The 17,456-nt window shown below is 44.6% G+C and overlaps 2 protein-coding genes across 51 annotated transcripts in view; one reads left to right on the top strand and one right to left on the bottom strand.

Moving 5' to 3' along the window:
* Positions 1 to 14,088, top strand: part of LOC118372340 (coronin-2A-like) — a 37,375-nt gene extending 23,287 nt beyond the window's left edge. Inside the window, exons 7-12 of the mRNA XM_052495727.1 lie at positions 1,309 to 1,400; positions 3,167 to 3,284; positions 3,756 to 3,849; positions 4,003 to 4,289; positions 7,444 to 7,512; positions 12,653 to 14,088. Coding sequence (XP_052351687.1) covers positions 1,309 to 1,400; positions 3,167 to 3,284; positions 3,756 to 3,849; positions 4,003 to 4,289; positions 7,444 to 7,512; positions 12,653 to 12,718 — 726 coding nt within the window. The 3' untranslated portion in view covers positions 12,719 to 14,088. The remainder of the gene's footprint in view (positions 1 to 1,308; positions 1,401 to 3,166; positions 3,285 to 3,755; positions 3,850 to 4,002; positions 4,290 to 7,443; positions 7,513 to 12,652) is intronic.
* Positions 14,089 to 14,777: 689 nt separating this feature from the next.
* Positions 14,778 to 16,932, bottom strand: LOC127916422 (uncharacterized). 50 transcript variants are annotated; one of them, XR_008094949.1, is made up of 6 exons: positions 16,677 to 16,932; positions 16,545 to 16,610; positions 16,155 to 16,220; positions 15,650 to 15,715; positions 15,320 to 15,517; positions 14,778 to 15,253 (listed from the first exon to the last, which is right to left on the bottom strand). XR_008094949.1 is itself a non-coding variant. In XM_052498219.1 (6 exons), exons 1-6 carry the CDS (start codon positions 16,903 to 16,905, stop codon positions 15,015 to 15,017), a joined length of 930 nt encoding a protein of 309 aa, XP_052354179.1. In that variant the 5' UTR covers positions 16,906 to 16,932; the 3' UTR covers positions 14,778 to 15,014. The 50 variants fall into 50 exon arrangements, 29 of the variants coding, with proteins under 29 accessions (XP_052354179.1, XP_052354168.1, XP_052354177.1 ...); XR_008094950.1 differs by lacking the exon at positions 16,155 to 16,220 and adding an exon at positions 16,221 to 16,286; XM_052498219.1 differs by having other exon boundaries at positions 16,089 to 16,220.
* Between the last annotated feature and the right edge of the window lie 524 nt (positions 16,933 to 17,456).

Below are 17,456 nucleotides of genomic sequence, written 5' to 3' on the forward strand. Positions count from 1 at the left end.
ACCCTGATATACACATCCTCTACCTGGCCGGCAAGGTAATCAATACTGATCAATCACTCTGTCAGGACCCTGATACACACATCCTCTACCTGGCTGGCAAGGTAATCAATACTGATCAATCACTATGTCAGGACCCTGATATACACATCCTCTACCTGGCCGGCAAGGTAATCAATACTGATCAATCACTCTGCTACGACCCTGATACACACATCCTCTACCTGGCTGGCAAGGTAATCAATACTGATCAATCACTCTGTCATGACCCTGATACACACATCCTCTACCTGGCCGGCAAGGTAATCAATACTGATCAATCACTCTGCTACGACCCTGATATACACATCCTCTACCTGGCTGGCAAGGTAATCAATACTGATCAATCACTCTGTCATGACCCTGATATACACATCCTCTACCTGGCTGGCAAGGTAATCAATACTGATCAATCACTCTGTCATGACCCTGATACACACATCCTCTACCTGGCTGGCAAGGTAATCAATACTGATCAATCACTCTGTCAGGACCCTGATATACACATCCTCTACCTGGCTGGCAAGGTAATCAATACTGATCAATCACTCTGCTACGACCCTGATACACACATCCTCTACCTGGCTGGCAAGGTAATCAATACTGATCAATCACTCTGTCAGGACCCTGATACACACATCCTCTACCTGGCTGGCAAGGTAATCAATACTGATCAATCACTCTGTCAGGACCCTGATACACACATCCTCTACCTGGCTGGCAAGGTAATCAATACTGATCAATCACTCTGTCAGGACCCTGATACACACATCCTCTACCTGGCTGGCAAGGTAATCAATACTGATCAATCACTCTGCTACGACCCTGATACACACATCCTCTACCTGGCTGGCAAGGTAATCAATACTGATCAATCACTCTGTCAGGACCCTGATATACACATATTGCTGCTCTTTAACTATTTGTTATTTTTAGTTATATTACAGTGCCTTGCGAAAGTTTTCGTCCCCCTTGAACTTTGCGACCTTTTGCCACATTTCAGTCTTCAAACATAAAGATATAAAACTCTATTTTTTTGTGAAGAATCAACAACAAGTGGGACACAATCATGAAGTGGAACGACATTTATTGGATATTTCAAACTTTTTTAACAAATCAAAAACTGAAAAATTGGGCGTCCAAAATTATTCAGCCCCCTTAAGTTAACACCTTGTTGCGCCACAACTGTGTGTGTGTGTTCCAGGGTGATGGTAACATCCGGTCTGTGTGTGTGTGTGTGTGTGTGTGTGTGTGTGTGTGTGTGTGTTCCAGGGTGATGGTAACATTAGGTATTATGAGATCAGTTCTGAGAAGCCCTACGTTCAGTTCCTCACTGAGTATTACTCCCTACTGCCTCAGAAAGGACACACACAACACACACACACACACACACACACACACACACACACACACACACACACACACACACATAATACTGCTTCAGAAAGGATTGGGTAAGAACAACACACACACACATACATACATACATACATACATACATACATACATATACACACAATACTGCTTCGGAAAGGATTGGGGAAGCACACACATATACACACACACACACACACACACACACACACACACACACACACACACACACACACACACACACACACACACACACACACACACACACATAATACTGCCTCAGAAAGGTTTGGGGAAGACACACACACACAGACACAGACACACACACACACACACACACACACACACACACACACACACACACACACACACACACACACACACACACACACACACACACACACACACACACACACACACAGTGTCTAGGCTGTGTATGGACTTTATAAACAGATATGTTTAGTTGTTAATGGGCTTCTGTCCATTCATCCGTAGTCAAGATATTTATTATACCTAATAACATGGAGAGTTTGACTGTTTCTGCTCTATTCTATGGATACATTATACCTAATAACATGGAGTTTGACTGTTTCTGCTCTATTCTATGGATACATTATACCTAATAACATGGAGAGTTTGACTGTTTCTGCTCTATTCTATGGATACATTATACCTAATAACATGGAGAGTTTGACTGTTCCTGCTCTATTCTATGGATACATTATACCTAATAACATGGAGAGTTTGACTGTTCCTGCTCTATTCTATGGATACATTATACCTAATAACATGGAGAGTTTGACTGTTCCTACTCTATTCTATGGATACATTATACCTAATAACATGAAGAGTTTGACTGTTTCTGCTCTATTCTATGGATACATTATACCTAATAACATGAAGAGTTTGACTGTTTCTGCTCTATTCTATGGATACATTATACCTAATAACATGAAGAGTTTGACTGTTTCTGCTCTATTCTATGGATACATTATACCTAATAACATGAAGAGTTTGACTGTTTCTGCTCTATTCTATGGATACATTATACCTAATAACATGAAGAGTTTGACTGTTTCTGCTCTATTCTATGGATACATTATACCTAATATCATGGAGAGTTTGACTGTTTCTGCTCTGAGTCTATGGATACATTATACCTAATAACATGGAGAGTTTGACTGTTTCTGCTCTATTCTATGGATGACATTATACCTAATAACATGGAGAGTTTGACTGTTTCTGCTCTATTCTATGGATACATTATACCAATAACATGGAGAGTTAACATTGACTGTTTCTATTTCAGTGTAGAGGATTCTATGGATACATTATACCTAATAACATGGAGAGTTTGACTGTTTCTGCTCTAATTCTATGGATACATTATACCTAATAACATGGAGAGTTTGACTGTTTCTGCTCTATTCTATGGATACATTATACCTAATAACATGGAGTTTGACTGTTTCTGCTCTATTCTATGGATACATTATACCTAATAACATGGAGAGTTTGACTGTTTCTGCTCTATTCTATGGATACATTATACCTAATAACATGGAGAGTTTGACTGTTCCTGCTCTATTCTATGGATACATTATACCTAATAACATGGAGAGTTTGACTGTTCCTACTCTATTCTATGGATACATTATACCTAATAACTCATTCAATGTTCCATGATTCAGATTATAAATATACTGACATAGGGAACACCCTTGTGTTCACCTCTGACCTTGTGAACTCTGACCTCTCCAGGGGTCATGCCTAAGCGCGGTCTGGACGTGAGTTCCTGTGAGGTGTTCCGGTTCTACCGCTTGGTGACTGTTAAGGACCTGGTCGAACCGCTCTCCATGATCGTCCCTCGCAGGGTAGAATTACACACCACTCTTGGTGGACACCGGTTCTACCGTCTAGTGACAATTAAGGACATGTTTTTAATGTATTTCAGTGTAGAGGACTTAATGCAACTGTAACATCGACGCTTTGGCAATATTTACTCACTGTTTGTCATGCCAATAAATCAATTAGAGTTTTCAGAGAAAGAGAGCGAGGTAGAGAAGGAGATGAAGAGAGAGAGAGGGAAGGGGAGAGGGAGAAAGCGAGCGAGGTAGAGGAGATAAAGAGAGAGAGAGAGAGAGAGGGAAGGGGAGAGAGGAAGAGAGAGGGAGAAAGCGAGGTAGAGGAGATAAAGAGAGAGAGAGAGTGGGAAGGGGAGAGAGGAAGAGAGAGGGAGAAAGCGAGCGAGGTAGAGGAGATAAAGAGAGAGAGAGAGAGAGAGAGCGGGAAGGGGAGAGAGAAAGAGAGAGAGTTCACGCAACTGTTTTATGTCCTCTCTCCAGTCCCCAAAGACCTTCCAGGATGACATCTTCCCCATGACAGCAGGCAACGAGGCGGCCCTGACGGCTCAACAGTGGCTCTCGGGGATCAATAGAGGTCAGTGTAACTGGGAGCCAAGATGGGAGACTATGGCTCTCAGTTGCATAGAAAGGCCTGTATAATAGGGAAACTGGCAAACCAGTTTGGACTCAATAGAGGGAAAAGGGTGCCATTTGGGACACACCTTAAACCATTGTTCCACCCCAACAGGCCCGGTGCTGATGTGTCTGAAACCTGGCAGTAAGATAGCCAACCCCTACCCTGAGACCCTACCCAGGAGGGGGCTGAGCAACTTCCAGAGTGGGGGACCAGGAGAGACAGGGTCCACGGAGCAGACCTTCCTCCAGGAGCAGTTGGCCTACCAGGACGCCAAGTACCCCAGGGAAGTGGCTGATCTGTCGGGCTGGCAGCTAGACGAGACCCAGGCTCCGGGTTGGGCCTACACTCCCCACTGTTGTGAGCCCTCAGAGTGCCCTCCTCCCAGGACAGAGAGTGAGGTGCGTGGGATAGGCTGTCATAGGCTACACACGAAGGCCTACCTCCAGATGTGTAGCCTATAGCCTGTTTTGTCTTTAGGAAAAAACCTCTAAATCTGATTTTGCTCTGGTTCAGAGTTTGTTTTAGAGCGTGGTTCACAGTTTGTTTCAAAAGTGTTTCAGAGATGTTTCAGAGTGTGTTTCAGAGTGTGTTTCAGAGTGTGTTTCAGAGTGTGTTTCGGAGTGTGTTTCGGAGTGTGTTTCGGAGTGTGTTTCGGAGTGTGTTTCAGAGTGTGTCTCGGAGTGTGTTTCGGAGTGTGTTTCGGAGTGTGTTTCGGAGTGTGTTTCGGAGTGTGTTTCAGAGTGTGTTTCAGAGTGTGTTTCAGAGTGTGTTTCAGAGTGTGTTTCAGAGTGTGTTTCAGAGTGTGTTTCAGAGTGTGTTTCAGAGTGTGTTTCAGAGTGTGTTTCAGAGTGTGTTTCAGAGTGTGTTTCAGAGTGTGTTTCAGAGTGTGTTTCAGAGTGTGTTTCAGAGTAGAGTGTGTTTCAGAGTAGAGTGTGTTTCAGAGTAGAGTGTGTTTCAGAGTGTGTTTCAGAGTGTGTTTCAGAGTGTGTTTCAGAGTGTGTTTCAGAGTGTGTTTCAGAGTGTGTTTCAGAGTAGAGTGTGTTTCAGAGTAGAGTGTGTTTCAGAGTATGTTTCAGAGTGTGTTTCAGAGTGTGTTTCAGAGTAGAGTGTGTTTCAGAGTGTGTTTCAGAGTAGAGTGTGTTTCCGAGTGTGTTTCAGAGTAGAGTGTGTTTCAGAGTGTGTTTCAGAGTGTGTTTCAGAGTAGAGTGTGTTTCAGAGTGTGTTTCAGAGTATGTTTCAGAGTATGTTTCTGAGTGTGTTTCAGAGTGTGTTTCAGAGTGTGTGTGTTTCAGAGTAGAGTGTGTTTCAGAGTAGAGTGTGTATCAGAGTAGAGTGTGTTTCAGAGTAGAGTGTGTTTCAGAGTGTGTATCAGAGTAGAGTGTGTTTCAGAGTGTGTTTCAGAGTAGAGTGTGTTTCAGAGTAGAGTGTGTTTCAGAGTAGAGTGTGTTTCAGAGTGTGTTTCAGAGTAGAGTGTGTTTCAGAGTGTGTTTCAGAGTGTGTTTCAGAGTGTGTTTCAGAGTAGAGTGTGTTTCAGAGTAGAGTGTGTTTCAGAGTGTGTTTCAGAGTGTGTTTCAGAGTAGAGTGTGTTTCAGAGTAGAGTGTGTTTCAGAGTGTGTATCAGAGTAGAGTGTGTTTCAGAGTGTGTTTCAGAGTAGAGTGTGTTTCAGAGTAGAGTGTGTTTCAGAGTAGAGTGTGTTTCAGAGTAGAGTGTGTTTCAGAGTAGAGTGTGTTTCAGAGTAGAGTGTGTTTCAGAGTGTGTTTCAGAGTAGAGTGTGTTTCAGAGTGTGTTTCAGAGTGTGTTTCAGAGTGTGTTTCAGAGTAGAGTGTGTTTCAGAGTAGAGTGTGTTTCAGAGTGTGTATCAGAGTAGAGTGTGTTTCAGAGTAGAGTGTGTTTCAGAGTGTGTTTCGGAGTGTGTTTCAAAGTGTGTTTCAGAGTAGAGTGTGTTTCAGAGTAGAGTGTGTTTCAGAGTAGAGTGTGTTTCAGAGTAGAGTGTGTTTCAGAGTAGAGTGTGTTTCAGAGTGTGTATCAGAGTAGAGTGTGTTTCAGAGTGTGTTTCAGAGTAGAGTGTGTTTCGGAGTGTGTTTCGGAGTTTGTTTCAGAGTTTGTTTCAGAGTTTGTTTCAGAGTTTGTTTCAGAGTTTGTTTCAGAGTTTGTTTCAGAGTTTGTTTCAGAGTTTGTTTCAGAGTTTGTTTCAGAGTTTGTTTCAGAGTTTGTTTCGGAGTGTGTTTCAGAGTAGAGTGTGTTTCAGAGTAGAGTGTGTTTCAGAGTAGAGTGTGTTTCAGAGTGTGTTTCAGAGTAGAGTGTGTTTCAGAGTGTGTTTCAGAGTAGAGTGTGTTTCAGAGTAGAGTGTGTTTCAGAGTAGAGTGTGTTTCAGAGTGTGTTTCAGAGTGTGTTTCAGAGTAGAGTGTGTTTCAGAGTGTGTATCAGAGTAGAGTGTGTTTCAGAGTAGAGTGTGTTTCAGAGTGTGTATCAGAGTAGAGTGTGTTTCGGAGTGTGTTTCAGAGTAAAGTGTGTTTGAGTGTGTTTGAGTGTGTTTCAAGTTTGTTTGAGTGTGTTTGAAGTTTGTTTCGGAGTGTGTTTGAGTGTGTTTCAAGTTTGTTTGGAGTGTGTTTGAAGTTTGTTTCTGGAGTTTGTTTCAGAGTTTGTTTCGGAGTGTGTTTCAGAGTAGAGTGTGTTTCAGAGTAGAGTGTGTTTCAGAGTGTGTTTCAGAGTAGAGTGTGTTTCAGAGTAGAGTGTGTTTCAGAGTGTGTTTCAGAGTAGAGTGTGTTTCAGAGTGTGTTTCAGAGTGTGTTTCAGAGTAGAGTGTGTTTCAGAGTAGAGTGTGTTTCAGAGTAGAGTGTGTTTCAGAGTAGAGTGTGTTTCAGAGTAGAGTGTGTTTCAGAGTGTGTTTCAGAGTGTGTTTCAGAGTAGAGTGTGTTTCAGAGTAGAGTGTGTTTCAGAGTGTGTATCAGAGTAGAGTGTGTTTCAGAGTGTGTTTCAGAGTAGAGTGTGTTTGAGTGTGTTTCAGAGTAGAGTGTGTTTCAGAGTGTGTTTCAGAGTAGAGTGTGTTTCAGAGTGTGTTTCAGAGTAGAGTGTGTTTCAGAGTGTGTATCAGAGTAGAGTGTGTTTGAGTGTGTTTCAGAGTAGAGTGTGTTTCAGAGTAGAGTGTGTTTCAGAGTAGAGTGTGTTTCAGAGTAGAGTGTGTTTCAGAGTAGAGTGTGTTTCAAAAGTGTGTTTCAGAGTAGAGTTAGTTTCAGAGTGTGTTTCAGAGTAGAGTATGTCTGAGTGTGTTTCTGAGTGTGTTTCAGAGTGTGTTTCAGAGTAGAGTATGTTTCAGAGTGTGTTTCAGAGTGTGTTTCAGAGTGTGTTTCAGAGTAGAGTGTGTTTCAGAGTGTGTTTCAGAGTGTGTTTCAGAGTGTGTTTCAGAGTATGTTTCTGAGTGTGTTTCAGAGTGTGTTTGTTTCAGAGTAGAGTGTGTTTCAGAGTGTGTTTCAGAGTAGAGTGTGTTTCAAAAGTGTGTTTCAAAAGTGTGTTTCAAAGTGTGTTTCAGAGTGTGTTTCTGTGTGTTACAGCTCCTTCAGGCATTCTACAGACAACAAGAGGAGATCAGGGGACTGAGAGACCAGCTCAACCAGAAAAAGGTTGTATATACCGAGCGTTCTAAACATTAAGAACACCTTCCTAATATGGAGTTGCACCTCCCCCTTTTCTCCTCAGAACAGCCTCAATTCGCTGAATACTGAGTGTTCTAAACATTAAGAACACCTTCCTAATATGGAGTTGCACCTCCCCCTTTTCTCCTCAGAACAGCCTCAATTCGCTGAATTCTGAGTGTTCTAAACATTAAGAACACCTTCCTAATATGGAGTTGCACCTCCCCCCTTTGCCCTCAGAACAGCCTCAATTGGTCGAGGCATGGACTCTACAAGATGCCGTAAGCGTTCCACAGGGATGCTGGTCCATGTTGCCTCCAATGCTTCCACAGGGATGCTGGTCCATGTTGCCTCCAATGCTTCCACAGGGATGCTGGTCCATGTTGCCTCCAATGCTTCCACAGGGATGCTGGTCCATGTTGCCTCCAATGCTTCCACAGGGATGCTGGTCCATGTTGCCTCCAATGCTTCCACAGGGATGCTGGTCCATGTTGACTCCAATGCTTCCACAGGGATGCTGGTCCATGTTGACTCCAATGCTTCCACAGGGATGCTGGTCCATGTTGACTCCAATGCTTCCACAGGGATGCTGGTCCATGTTGACTCCAATGCTTCCACAGGGATGCTGGTCCATGTTGACTCCAATGCTTCCACAGGGATGCTGGTCCATGTTGACTCCAATGCTTCCACAGGGATGCTGGCCCAGGTTGACTCCAATGCTTCCACAGGGATGCTGGCCCAGGTTGACTCCAATGCTTCCACAGGGATGCTGGTCCATGTTGATTCCAATGCTTCCACAGGGATGCTGGCCCATGTTGACTCCAATGCTTCCACAGGGATGCTGGCCCATGTTGACTCCAATGCTTCCACAGGGATGCTGGCCCAGGTTGACTCCAATGCTTCCACAGGGATGCTGGCCCAGGTTGACTCCAATGCTTCCACAGGGATGCTGGTCCATGTTGACTCCAATGCTTCCCACGGTTGTGTCAAGTTGTCTGGATGTCCTTTGGGTGGAGGACCATTCTAGATACAACATGGGAAACTGTTGAGCGTGAAAAACCCAGCAGCGTTGCAGTTCTTGACACAAATCGGTGGCACCTGGCACCTACTACCCCGTTCAAAGGTACTTAAATATTTTTGTCTTGACCATTCACCCTCTGAATGACACACAGACACAATGTCTCAAGGCGTATAAATCCTTCTTTAACCCAGTCTCCTCCCACTTCATCTACACTGATTGAAGTGGATTTAACAGGTGACATCAATAAGGGATCATAGCTTTCACCTGGATTCACCTGGTCAGTCTACAGTATGTCATTGAAAGAGCAGGTGTTCTTAATGTTTTGTACACTCAGTGTGTGTGTGTGGTCTGGTATGTATATCTGGTCTGATTTGTGTGTGGTCTAGAGGTCGACCGATTATAATTTTTCAACGCAGATATCGATTATTGGAGGACCAAAAAAAGCCGATACCGATTAATTGGCTGATTTTTAAAAATGTATTTGTAATAATGACAATTACAATAATACTGAATTAACACTTATTTTAACTTAAAACATACATCAATAAAATCAATTTAGCCTCAAATGAATGATGAAACATGTTCAATTTGGTTTAAATAATGCAAAAACAAAGTGTTGGAGAAGAAAGTAAAAGTGCAATATGTGCCATGTAAGAAAGCTAACGTTTAAGTTCCTTGCTCAGAACATGAGAACATATGAAAGCTGGTGGTTCCTTTTAACATGAGTCTCCAATATTCCCAGGTAAGAAGTTTTAGGTTGTAGTTATTATAGGAATTATAGGACTATTTCTCTCTATACCATTTATATTTCATATACCTTTGACTATTGGATGTTCTTATAGGCACTTTAGTATTGCCAGTGTAACAGTATAGCTTCCGTCCCTCTCCTCGCTCCTCCCTGGGTTCGAACCAGGAACACATCGACAACAGCCACCCTCGAAGCAGCGTTACCCATCGCTCCACAAAAGCCGCGGCCTACTTCATGGTCATTAATATGTTCGTATCCGGAAACTATAATTTTGAAAACAAAACGTTTATTCTTTCAGTGAAATACGGAACCGTTCGTATTTTATCTAACGGGTGGCATCCCTCAGTCTAAATATTGCTGTTACATTGCACAACCTTCAATGTTATGTCATAATTACGTACATTTCTGGCAAATTAATTACGGTCTTTGTTAGGAAGAAATGGACTTCACACAGTTCCTAACGAGCCAGGCGGCCCAAACTGCTGCATATTCCCTGACTCTGCTTGCACTGAACGCAAGAGAATTGACAATTTCCTAGTTATAAGAAATTCATGTTAGCAGGCAATATTAACTTAATATGCAGGTTTAAAAAATATATACTTGTGTATTGATTTTAAAGAAAGGCATTGATGTTTATGGTTAGGTACATTGGTACAACGACAGTGCTTTTTTAGCGAATGCGCTTGTTAAATCACCCGTTTGGCGAAGTAGGCTGTGATTCCATGAGAAATTAACAGGCACCGCATCGATTATATGCAACGCAGGACACGCTAGATAAACTAGTAATATCATCAACCATGTGTAGTTAACTAGTGATTTATTATGATTGTTTTTTTTATAAGATAAGTTTAATGCTAGCTAGCAACTTACCTTGGCTTCTTGCTGCTCTCGCGTAACAGGTAGTCAGCCTGCCGCGCAGGCTCCTCGTGGAGTGCAATGTAAGGCAGGTGGTTAGACCTTTGGACTAGTAACCGGAAGGTTGCAAAAACGAATCCCCCAGCTGACAAGGTACAAATCTGTCGTTCTGCCCCTGAACAGGCAGTTAACTGTTTCTAGGCCGTCATTGAAAATAAGAATTTGTTCTTAACTGACTTGCCTGGTTAAATAAAGGTGTAAAAAAATAAATCTAATTACCGATTGTTATGAAAACTTGAAATCGGCTCTAATTAATCAGCCATTCCGATTAACCGGTCGACCTCTAGTGTGGTCTGATTTGTGTGCTGTGTGTGTCTGTATCTGGTCTGGTGTGTGTGTGTCTGGTCTGGTGTGTGTGTGTCTGGTGTGTGTGTATCTGGTCTGCTGTGTGTGTATCTGGTCTGGTGTGTGTGTGTCTGGTCTGTGTGTGTGTGTCTGGTCTGGTGTGTGTGTATCTGGTCTGCTGTGTGTGTATCTGGTCTGGTGTGTGTGTGTGTATCTGGTCTGCTGTGTGTGTGTCTGGTCTGGTGTGTGTGTGTGTGTATCTGGTCCGGTATGTGTGTGTGTGTGTGTCTGGTCTGCTGTGTGTGTATCTGGTCTGGTGTGTGTGTATCTGGTCTGGTATGTGTGTATCTGGTCTGGTATGTGTGTGTCTGGTATGTGTGTGTCTGGTCTGGTGTGTGTGTATCTGGTCTGGTCTGGTGTGTGTGTATCTGGTCTGGTGTGTATCTGGTCTGGTGTGTGTGTGTGTGTGTGTGTGTGTGTGTGTGTGTGTGTGTGTGTGTGTGTGTGTGTGTGTGTGTGTGTGTGTGTGTTATGGTGTGTGTGTGTGTGTGTGTGTGTCTGGTCTGGTGTGTGTGACTGGTCTGGTGTGTGTGTGTCTGGTCTGGTCTGGTGTGTGTGTATCTGGTCTGGTGTGTGTGTGTGTGTGTGTCTGGTCTGTGTGTGTGTGTGTGTCTGTATCTGGTCTGGTGTGTGTGTCTGGTCTGGTGTGTGTGTCTGGTCTGTGTGTGTGTCTGGTCAGGTGTGTGTGTCTGGTCAGGTGTGTGTGTCTGGTCAGGTGTGTGTGTCTGGTCAGGTGCGTGTGTCTGGTCAGGTGTGTGTGTCTGGTCAGGTGTGTGTGTATCTGGTCTGCTGTGTGTGTATCTGGTCTGGTGTGTGTGTATCTGGTCTGCTGTGTGTGTATCTGGTCTGCTGTGTGTGTATCTGGTCTGGTGTGTGTGTATCTGGTCTGCTGTGTGTGTATCTGGTCTGCTGTGTGTGTGTATCTGGTCTGGTATGTGTGTGTGTGTGTCTGGTCTGGTGTGGTGTGTGTATCTGGTCTGGTGTGTGTGTCTGGTCTGGTGTGTGTATCTGGTCTGTGTGTGTGTGTCTGGTCTGGTGTGTGTATCTGGTCTGGTATGTGTGTGTGTCTGTCTGGTGTGTGTGTCTGGTCTGGTATGTGTGTCTGGTCTGGTGTGTGTGTATCTGGTCTGGTGTGTGTGTCTGGTCTGGTGTGTGTGTGTGTGTGTGTGTGTGTGTGTGTGTGTGTGTGTGTGTGTGTGTGTGTGTGTGTGTGTGTGTGTGTGTGTGTGTGTGTGTGTGTGTGTGTGTCTGTGTCTGGTCTGGTGTGTGTGACTGGTCTGGTGTGTGTGTGTCTGGTCTGGTGTGTGTGTGTATCTGGTCTGGTATGTGTGTATCTGGTCTGTGTGTGTGTGTGTGTGTGTGTGTGTGTGTGTGTGTGTGTGTGTGTGTGTGTGTGTGTGTGTGTGTGACTGGTCTGGTGTGTGTGTGTCTGGTGTGTGTGACTGGTCTGGTGTGTGTGTGTCTGGTCTGGTGTGTGTGTGTCTGGTCTGGTGTGTGTGTATCTGGTCTGGTGTGTGTGTGTGTGTCTGGTCTGGTGTGTGTGTGTGTCTGTATCTGGTCTGGTGTGTGTGTCTGGTCTGGTGTGTGTGTCTTGTCTGGTGTGTGTGTCTGGTCAGGTGTGTGTGTCTGGTCAGGTGCGTGTGTCTGGTCAGGTGTGTGTGTCTGGTCAGGTGTGTGTGTGTGGTCTGGTGTGTGTGTGTGTGGTCTGGTCTGGTGTGTGTGTGTGTCTGTTCTGGTATGTGTGTGTGTCTGTTCTGGTATGTGTGTGTGTGTCTGTTCTGGTATGTGAGTGTGTGTGTGTGTCTCTGGTCTCGTCTGCTGTGTGTGTATCTGGTCTGGTGTGTGTGTGTATCTGGTCTGGTTTGTTGTGTGTGTGTGTGTGTGTGTGTGTGTGTGTGTGTGTGTGTGTGTGTGTGTGTGTGTGTGTGTGTGTGTGTGTGTCTTGTCTGGTGTGTGTTTCTGGTGTGTGTGTGTCTGTGTGTGTGTGTGTGTGTGTGTGTGTGTGTGTGTGTGTGTGTGTGTGTGTGTGTGTGTGTGTATCTGCTGTGGATAATATCAGGGGACAACCTTTGATCAGATCACTGTGTGGTTTTGTGTAGGTCCAGATCACACAGCTGGAACTGGAGATCAAGAACACCAGAAATAACATGAGGGCCACCTTCTGAATGATTCAACCAATCACATTAGAAGAGCCTTCTGAATCAACCAATCACATGAGAGCCATCTTCTGAATGATTCAATCAATCACATTTGAAGAGCCTTCTGAATCAACCAATCACATGGTAGCAGCTTTTGGAATCAACCAATCACATAAGAGCCATCTTCTGACTCGACCAATCACATGAGAGCCATGTTCTGATTCAACCAATCACATGAGAGCCATCTTCTGATTCAACCAATCACATGAGAGCCACCTTCTGATTCAACCAATTTTTGTATTTTGTATTTATTAAGGATCCACATTAGTTCCTACCAAGGCAGCACCTACTCTTCATGGGGTCCAGCAAAATTAAGGCAGTTATATACAATTTCAAACATTACAATATATTCACAAAACATTTTGTGGCTTCAACTACCACAAAAACCACGTGTACAACTAGGCAAGTCAGTTAAGAACAAATTCTTATTTTCAATGACGGCCTGGGAACAGTGGGTTAACTGCCTTGTTCGGGGGCAGAACGACAGATTTGTACGTTGTCAGCTCAGGCGATTCGATCTTGCAACCTTTGGGTTACTAGTCCAACGCTCTAACCACTAGGCTGCCCTGCCGCCCGTATAGCGTGTATGTTATCATGTGTGTGTGTGTCTCTTCACAGTCCCATAAGGTATATTTTTATCTGTTTAAAAGAACATCTGATTCTCCTGCTGCATCAGTTACCTGATGTGGAATAGAGTTCCATGTAGTCATGGCTCTATGTAGTACTGTGGAATAGAGTTCCATGTCGTCATGGCTCTATGTAGTACTGTGGAATAGAGTTCCATGTAGTCATGGCTCTATGTAGTACTGTGGAATAGAGTTCCATGTAGTCATGGCTCTATGTAGTACTGTGGAATAGAGTTCCATGTCGTCATGGCTCTATGTAGTACTGTGGAATAGAGTTCCATGTAGTCATGGCTCTATGTAGTACTGTGGAATAGAGTTCCATGTAGTCATGGCTCTATGTAGTACTGTGGAATAGAGTTCCATGTAGTCATGCCTCTATGTAGTACTGTGGAATAGAGTTCCATGTAGTCATGGCTCTATCTTGTACTGTGGAATAGAGTTCCATGTAGTCATGGCTCTATGTAGTACTGTGGAATAGAGTTCCATGTAGTCATGGCTCTATGTAGTACTGTGGAATAGAGTTCCATGTAGTCATGGCTCTATCTTGTACTGTGGAATAGAGTTCCATGTAGTCATGGCTCTATGTAGTACTGTGGAATAGAGTTCCATGTAGTCATGGCTCTATGTAGTACTGTGGAATAGAGTTCCATGTAGTCATGGCTCTATGTTGTACTGTGGAATAGAGTTCCATGTAGTCATGGCTCTATGTAGTACTGTGGAATAGAGTTCCATGTAGTCATGCTCTATGTAGTACTGTGGAATAGAGTTCCATGTCGTCATGGCTCTATGTAGTACTGTGGAATAGAGTTCCATGTAGTCATGGCTCTATGTAGTACTGTGGAATAGAGTTCCATGTAGTCATGGCTCTATGTAGTACTGTGGAATAGAGTTCCATGTAGTCATGGCTCTATGTAGTACTGTGGAATAGAGTTCCATGTAGTCATGGCTCTATGTTGTACTGTGGAATAGAGTTCCATGTAGTCATGGCTCTATGTAGTACTGTGGAATAGAGTTCCATGTAGTCATGGCTCTATGTAGTACTGTGGAATAGAGTTCCATGTAGTCATGGCTCTATGTAGTACTGTGGAATAGAGTTCCATGTAGTCATGACTCTATGTGGTACTGTGGAATAGAGTTCCATGTAGTCATGCTTCTATGTAGTACTGTGGAATAGAGTTCCATGTAGTCATGGCTCTATGTAGTACTGTGGAATAGAGTTCCATGTCGTCATGGCTCTATGTAGTACTGTAGAATAGAGTTCCATGTAGTCATGGCTCTATGTAGTACTGTGGAATAGAGTTCCATGTAGTCATGGCTCTATGTAGTACTGTGGAATAGAGTTCCATGTCGTCATGGCTCTATGTAGTACTCTGGAATAGAGTTCCATGTAGTCATGGCTCTATGTAGTACTGTGGAATAGAGTTCCATGTAGTCATGTCTCTATGTAGTACTGTGGAATAGAGTTCCATGTAGTCATGTCTCTATGTAGTACTGTGGAATAGAGTTCCATGTAGTCATGTCTCTATGTAGTACTGTGGAATAGAGTTCCATGTAGTCATGTCTCTATGTAGTACTGTGGAATAGAGTTCCATGTCGTCATGGCTCTATGTAGTACTGTGGAATAGAGTTCCATGTAGTCATGGCTCTATGTAGTACTGTGGAATAGAGTTCCATGTAGTCATGGCTCTATGTAGTACTGTGTACCTCCCATAGTCTGTTCTGGACTTGGGGACTGTGAAAAGACCTCTGTTGGCATGTCTTGTGGGGTATGGATGGGTGTCTGAGCTGTGTGCCAGTAGTTTAAACAGACCTCTGGTGGCATGTCTTGTGGGGTATGGATGGGTGTCTGAGCTGTGTGCCAGTAGTTTAAACAGACCTCTGGTGGCATGTCTTGTGGGGTATGGATGGGTGTCTGAGCTGTGTGCTAGTAGTTTAAACAGACCTCTGGTGGCATGTCTTGTGGGGTATGGATGGGTGTCTGAGCTGTGTGCCAGTAGTTTAAACAGACCTCTGGTGGCATGTCTTGTGGGGTATGGATGGGTGTCTGAGCTGTGTGCCAGTAGTTTAAACAGACCTCTGGTGGCATGTCTTGTGGGGTATGGATGGGTGTCTGAGCTGTGTGCCAGTAGTTTAAACAGACCTCTGGTGGTATGTCTTGTGGGGTATGGATGGGTGTCTGAGCTGTGTGCCAGTAGTTTAAACAGACCTCTGGTGGTATGTCTTGTGGGGTATGGATGGGTGTCTGAGCTGTGTGCCAGTAGTTTAAACAGACCTCTGGTGGCATGTCTTGTGGGGTATGGATGGGTGTCTGAGCTGTGTGCCAGTAGTTTAAACAGACCTCTGGTGGCAATGTCTTGTGGGGTATGGATGGGTGTCTGAGCTGTGTGCCAGTAGTTTAAACAGACCTCTGGTGGCATGTCTTGTGGGGTGGGTGTCTGAGCTGTGTGCCAGTAGTTTAAACAGACCTCTGGTGGCATGTCTTGTGGGGTGGGTGTCTGAGCTGTGTGCCAGTAGTTTAAACAGACCTCTGGTGGCATGTCTTGTGGGGTGGGTGTCTGAGCTGTGTGCCAGTAGTTTAAACAGACCTCTGGTGGCATGTCTTGTGGGGTGGGTGTCTGAGCTGTGTGCCAGTAGTTTAAACAGACCTCTGGTGGCATGTCTTGTGGGGTATGGATGGGTGTCTGAGCTGTGTGTTAGTAGTTTAAACAGACCTCTGGTGGCATGTCTTGTGGGGTATGTATGGGTGTCTGAGCTGTGTGCCAGTAGTTTAAACAGACCTCTGGTGGCATGTCTTGTGGGGTATGTATGGGTGTCTGAGCTGTGTGCCAGTAGTTTAAACAGACCTCTGGTGGCATGTCTTGTGGGGTATGTATGGGTGTCTGAGCTGTGTGCCAGTAGTTTAAACAGACCTCTGGTGGCATGTCTTGTGGGGTATGGATGGGTGTCTGAGCTGTGTGCCAGTAGTTTAAACAGACCTCTGGTGGTATGTCTTGTGGGGTATGGATGGGTGTCTGAGCTGTGTGCCAGTAGTTTAAACAGACCTCTGGTGGCATGTCTTGTGGGGTGGGTGTCTGAGCTGTGTGCCAGTAGTTTAAACAGACCTCTGGTGGCATGTCTTGTGGGGTATGGATGGGTGTCTGAGCTGTGTGCCAGTAGTTTAAACAGACCTCTGGTGGCATGTCTTGTGGGGTATGGATGGGTGTCTGAGCTGTGTGCCAGTAGTTTAAACAGACCTCTGGTGGCATGTCTTGTGGGGTATGGATGGGTGTCTGAGCTGTGTGCTAGTAGTTTAAACAGACCTCTGGTGGCATGTCTTGTGGGGTATGGATGGGTGTCTGAGCTGTGTGCCAGTAGTTTAAACAGACCTCTGGTGGCATGTCTTGTGGGGTATGGATGGGTGTCTGAGCTGTGTGCTAGTAGTTTAAACAGACAGCTCGGTACATTCAGTTTGTCAACACTTCTTACAAAAACAAGTTGTGATGAAGTCAGTCTCTCTTCCACTTTGAGCCAGGTGAGATTGATGTGCATGTTATTAATGTTAGCTCCTCGTGTACTTTTAAGGAAGGAAGGGAGGGAAAGGGGGGGAGGGGAAGAGATTTGAAGGGAAAGAGAGAGAGGTTTGAAGGGAAAGGAGGGAGAGACAGAAGGAGGGAGGCAGGGAGAGAGAGGTGTGGGTATGGGTGCCCGAGCTGTGTTCTGGTAAACAGACCGCCCGGTGCATTCAACATGTCAATACTTCTCACAAGTGGTGATGAAATCAATTTTAACTCGGCAAGTCAGTTAAGAACAAATTCTTATTTTCAATGACGGCCTAGGAACAGTGCCTTGTTCGGGGGCAGAATGACAGATTTGTACCTCGTCAGCTCAGGGATTTGAACTTGCAACCTTCCGGTTACTAGTCCAACGCTCTAACCACTAGGCTAACCTTACCGCCCCAATCTCTCATCTACTTTGAGCCAGGAGAGATTCACATATCATTAATGTTAGCTCTCCTTGTACATTTAAGGGCCAGCCGTGCTGCACTGTTCTGAGCCAACTGTAATTTTCCTCTTTGTGGCACCTGACCACACTACCGGACA

The sequence above is a fragment of the Oncorhynchus keta genome, chromosome 35 (assembly GCF_023373465.1).
Source record: "Oncorhynchus keta strain PuntledgeMale-10-30-2019 chromosome 35, Oket_V2, whole genome shotgun sequence".
Classification (NCBI taxonomy): domain Eukaryota; kingdom Metazoa; phylum Chordata; class Actinopteri; order Salmoniformes; family Salmonidae; genus Oncorhynchus; species Oncorhynchus keta.